General features: G+C 49.1%; 1 protein-coding gene across 1 annotated transcript; it reads right to left on the bottom strand.

Annotated features, from left to right (window-relative positions):
* Positions 1–2946: 2946 nt before the first annotated feature.
* On the bottom strand, positions 2947–4808 carry LOC123171241 (ankyrin repeat-containing protein At5g02620-like). The gene is made up of 2 exons (XM_044588829.1): positions 4184–4808; positions 2947–4115 (listed from the first exon to the last, which is right to left on the bottom strand). Exons 1-2 carry the CDS (start codon positions 4806–4808, stop codon positions 3028–3030), a joined length of 1713 nt encoding a protein of 570 aa, XP_044444764.1. The 3' UTR covers positions 2947–3027.
* Positions 4809–5758: the final 950 nt, after the last annotated feature.

Here is a 5758-nt window from a genome sequence, read left to right on the forward strand (position 1 = left end):
CCGAATTCAAGTACGAGAGCCACAAACTAACAAATACTACAGTCTAGACATCTAGAGGGAGCAGAGATATCCATCCCCATACGGCAAACAACCAAACAGTCACAACTTTTACAACACAAGTTTTATCAGGAACCCGAAAGAACAATCACAATGACTTGAACTAACTAACACTAGGAATCAGCGCGAGCTCCCAATCACTTGCCAGCTCCAAATATCACTTCTTCAACCGCGGTACTCCAAAACGCCACCCATGAGATGCGCGATAAATTTCACATGCCATCTGCTCGATGTGTCTTCCTCCCAACGTCAGTAGTTTTTCCTCTGGGTTCTTTATCTACAACACAGCCCAATCAGATATCCAATTACACATCAGTTTCACATTCCCCAAAGGGTCATTGATTTTCTTTCTCTCAAATGTAATATCATTCTGCATATCCAGATCGCCCAAAGTAAGGCTGAAGTACCAACCATAACTAATTTCTTATCATTTTTCAGTAATCTTTTAAGCCAGCTACAAAAACATTCATCCAAATTGTTAGGAATCTGCTTTAAATCAAAAGCACACCCAATCAAACTCCAGACTAGTCTAGCAACCGAACAGGAAAAGAAAAGATGATCAATGTTCTCATCTTTTCCACAAAAGACACAATGTTTCTCACCTTTCCATCCCCCTTTTAGTAGGTTATCTTTTGTTAAAATACTTTTTTACTAAGGAGCCACAAGAAAATTTTGACTTTCGCATGAACCTTTACTTTCCAAAGGAATTTTTGTGGGAATCCACAGTTAGTTCTTATCAGATGCAAGTACAAAGATCTATCAGTAAATTTCCTCTCAGCAGTGAGCATCCACATGGGTTTGTCTTTTCCCCCAAACATCAAAACCTCCTCACATCTCACCTTCAGACTAACCCAAAGTTGTTCAGAATCTCCATAAAGGGATCTTCTGAAAGAGAACTGCCCCCAACCCTTATCAACGGCTTCCCTAACAGAGATGCCATGATCATTATTAACAACATATAAGGAGGGGTAGGCCTCTTTAAGAGGTTTGTCTCCCACCCACCATTCTTCCAAAATCTAGTATTTCTCCCATCCCCCAGCTTCTTTTTTACATGTGGATAAAAAAATTGTTTCACTTTGATTAGGCTAGACTAGAACTGGGTATATGCATTTTTATGACCAACCCTAGAAAATGCATTTATCTTTCACATATTTTTCTTTAATGATATCTTGCCACAGACCATCCTCATCTTCTAATTTCCAAAGCCATTTAGCAAGCAAGGCTATGTTAAAAATTTCTAGATTGGTAATTCCCAGCCCCTCTTGTTGTTTGGGAAGGCAACATGTTTTCCAATTCACCAGGTGGTATTTTTTTATCTTCTTCAGCTTGCCACACCATTCTAGCTCTGTAAAAATCAACTTTCTTTTTGACACCAGCAGGGAGATGATAAAAAGACATCATGTAAATGGGAATGTTAGTAAGACAAGATTGAACCAGGGTAACTCTGCCAGCTATATTAAGCAGTCTTCCCCGCCAACAGGCACATCTTTTCTCAATTTTTTCAGTCATGTTCTTCCACATGTTGTCTCTAATTCTCGCATTAGAAACCGGGAGGCCCAAATACTTGAGGGGCATGCCCCCAGTGCACAAGTAAAATTTCCCTGGTACAATGCAGTTTTATTTTTTTGCTTCTCAAACAAGTAGATTTCACTTTTATGGAAGTTAATGCTTAATCTAAGCATCTTTTCAAATTCAGTCAGGATGTATTTGAGATTTCTAGCACTATCTTCATCATCTTGCAGCAGAAAATGGTGTCGTCTGCATATTGCAGCATGTTCACCCAATTTTCATGGAATTCTGTCAACACCCCTTTGATGTATCCCTTTGATCTAGCTTTATCTAAAATGATAGCTAGTGCATCTATAGCTAGATCAAAAAGCAAAGGAGATAAAGAATCTCCCTGCCTGAGCCCCTTATGAGTCTTGAAAAAAGGTCCAATCTCATCATTCACTCTAATTCCTACTTGACACCCCCTCATAGTATGCATAACCCAATCACACCACTTATGAGGAAAATTTTAAAGTTTTAGCATTTTATGGACAAAGGGCCATTTAATTTTGTCATATGCATTTTCAAAATCAACTTTAAACAGCATATCACTTTACTTCCTGGTATGAATAGTATTCAAAGCCTCATGCAAAATGACTACATCCTCCATAATGTACCTCCCCTTCACAAAAGCAATTTGAATAGGTGATATGATGGGGTTTACCACCTTACTAAGTTTGTTCATCAGAACTTTAGTAATAATTTTAAACTAACATTTAGCAAAAAAAATAGGCCTAAATTTTTGAATATGTTTTGCCTCTTTGGTTTTAGGGACAAACGTGACAATTCTATAATTAAGCCTGGATATATCTATCTTGCCACTATGGAAATTATCTAGTGCAACTTTGAGGTCCATTTTAATACTTTCCCAGAAATGCTGGTAAAAGTCTATTGAGAACCCATCAGGATGAGGACTGTTATTTTTTTTCCATAGAAAACACCACAAAGTGTATTTCTTCCATGGAGAAAGGTCTCAACAAATCTACATGCTCTTGAGAGGATATAGTCTGAGGAGCCTGAATGTTAAGGGCAATACCAGAATTATCAGCATGCCCAAAAAGTATTTTATAGTAATCAGCGATATATTTCATCAAATTCTCTTCCACCTCAATCACTTCTCCTTGTTCTAAAGATAGAATCATGTTCTTCTTTCTTCTCCCATTTATCTTAGCATGGTACTCCTTCCGTCCGGAAATACTTGTCATCAAAATGAATAAAAGAGGATGTATCTAGATGTATTTTAATTCTAGATACACCCCTTTTTATCCATTTTGATGATAAGTATTTTCGGACGGAGGGAGTAGTATCTAGTGTTAGAGTCTTCTTTAATTTCCTTGTCTTTGTATCTCTGAAGCCACTTGACTTCCTCAAGTTTGAGGAGATCTTTTAGCTCCATTCTCAATTTTTTTTTTTGAGTAGTAGCTATAGTGGGATGTACAATGCCTCTTTCCCAAGAATGAGGAACACCATGGCGGGAGTGCTAGCTCCTATGGCGATGACAACGTACGCAGGCCACCTTGCCGTGGGCGCAACGGTGATGTAAACAGCGGTCATGAGCGAGACGACCATGGCGAGGCAGGCAACGATGGTGAGCCTGTGGCCCCACATGAGTTGGTCGAGCTTGAACTTGACGGGGTCCCGCCACGCCCAGATGAAACAGAAGACGACGACGACGGAGCTGCACATGGCGACGGTGTTGGAGATGACGAAGATCTTGAACGCCGCCGTGTGTCCGTGGATGGCCGTGCCCTCGGTCTGGCTGTAACCCCCCGGCATGGTGAAGGTGGCGGCGAAGCTGACGGTGGCGATGAGCGTGGCCACCAGCGTGTAGGTCTCGACGCTGTGCTTGAAGTACTCGTCGTGGCCAGCCCTCCGGCCGCGCAGCGACTGGTAGGTGGCGATCGGAGGCAGCTGCTGCTTCTGGCACCTGCAGGCCTCGTGCTTCTTGAGCTTCTTCCACAGGTACATCTCGTAGGTGTCCATCTCCTCCTCGCTGGCGCCGCGCTTCTCGATGAGGCTGCGCGCGGACTGGCCCTCCCGGTTGAGGATGCAGGGGTTGACGCGGCGGTCCTTGATGAGGAGCAGCGCCGACTGGACGCGCGACAGGGCGGCGGCGAGGTGCAGCGGCGTGTTGCCGCCATGGTCGACGCGGTTGACGATCTCCTCGGGGCGGACGTGCTTGAGCAGGCGCTTGAGGGCGTCCACCTTGCCGCTGGTGACCGCGACGTGGAGGGCGTTCCTGCCCTTGCTGTCCACCATCTCCGCCGCGTCGGGGCAGTGCTTCAGCAGCTCCACCATGGCCTCCGTCGACCCGTAGTTGGCCGCCACGTGCAGCGGCGACTGCAGGTCGCGGTTGCGCCTGTAGGCCAGCTCCACCTTCCGGTTCAACAGCAGCTTCACCACGCGGGCGCTGTTCTTCTGCGCCGCGTAGTGCAGCGCGTTGTTCTCGCTCGAGTCCGTCAGCACGATCTGATCCTCCGGCGTCGCCTCGAGCAATATCTCCACCACACCTGCTTGCCTCGCCACGTTGCAGTTACACGATACAGTACAAGATCAACGAAGATAAGGCGATACTTACGGCTGTGGCCGCCGAGGACGGCCTGGTGCAGGGCGGTGCCGCTGACGGAGTCGGAGGGGACAAACCTCTCGCGGACCCAGGGATGGCTGACGATCTTGCTCACGACGTCCGCGAGGCCCTCCCGGGCGGCGATATGCAGCGGCGACTGCTTTTTCGCGTCGAGCGCGTGGCCGCAGCTGGGCTCGGCGTCCAGCAGCTTGAGCGCCACGGCGCTCCAGCCGTGCTGCACGGCCTGGTGCAGCGGGGTGTCGCCGGCCTTGTTGGCCATCAACAGAGGCCCCTGCGCCTCCGCGCTACCAGGGGTGCTCGGGGAAGGTTCCCCGGTCTGTCCATCCCGCGCGGTGGTTGAGGAGTGTGCGATGAGCAGCTCCACCACGCTCACCTTCCCCGACCTGGCCGCCAGGTGCAGCGGCGTGTCGTCGTCGGCGTTCTTGCTGACGAGCAGCTTGTGGTCCACATGCAGGGCCTCCTCCGCGAAGCCGGCATGGCCGAGCTCCGCGGCGATGTGCAGTGCGGTGTTCTCCTGGGGCGTCTTGGAGCCAAGGATGTCGGGGCGCTCGGCCGCCAGCTTCCTCAGGCTCGCCACGCTCCCCTGCACCGCAGCCACGTGCAACGCTGGGTCCATCCCAGTACGTGAAGAACACTAGCTTCTACCCTTAACCCTCCTCTTCTGTGCTACCTAGCTCGATCGTGAAGAACACCGCGCCTGAGTTGATTGGTCTTGCGAATGAACAAATTGTGACGGGCACCGGCTGGATTCCTTGCTCCCCCCTTGAACTTGGAACTGATTTTTGAACCGGTGCTGCGGTTACGTGCACTTGGGTCATTGGGTGGTGCTTTGCTTGCCAACCAACGTTGGTATATGCCTCACGCTGTCACCTCACTTCAGCCAATCCAACGCTCGATCCGGTTAGAATTAACTAGCTACTATATATAGCAATTTAAATTAAATTTATAACTAGCAATTAGACACATTACCGAGAGGGCTATCACTGATGGCGTTTGAGCACCGTTTCCTCCCTAGAGGCGTTGTTATTGGAGAACCTTTGGTATTGTCTTTGTGATGTTATCTTTATCTAGTACTAATAAAGAGAATTGGGTTTCTGCCGTCGCGCGCGATTTTGCATAAAAGCCCCTCGGTTTATATGAAATTAATCCGCAATCCCTGTTTTAGTAAGTCTGTACATAACGTTACATTTGGCAGAAAACCCCATGTATTCATTAGATTTGCATCTGCTGCCCTCGTAGTCTTATCCATTTCTCTGGCGATGGCGACGATGGCGACGGGTTTCTCTGGATGACGGCGACGGGTTTCTCTGGATGACGGCGACGGGTTGAGGGCTGCGGGGACGCCGCGGCGAGGAGGGGCAGGTGCTGCGGAGACAGCGCGGCGAGGTGGGGCAGTGGCGGTTGTGCGGCGAGGCGGGGCAGGTGCTGCGCAGACGGCGCGCGGCGAGGCGGGGCAGTGGCGTCGCGGGGGAGGATGGAGGACGCCGGAGCAGAGGACGACAGCTCCCGCCGTCGCTGCTCTCCGCGCACGCCCGCGTGCTCGCCTCCGTCCGCGCCCGCGCCGGA

This window comes from Triticum aestivum, chromosome 7D, assembly GCF_018294505.1.
Source record: "Triticum aestivum cultivar Chinese Spring chromosome 7D, IWGSC CS RefSeq v2.1, whole genome shotgun sequence".
NCBI classification, from domain to species: Eukaryota; Viridiplantae; Streptophyta; class Magnoliopsida; order Poales; family Poaceae; genus Triticum; species Triticum aestivum.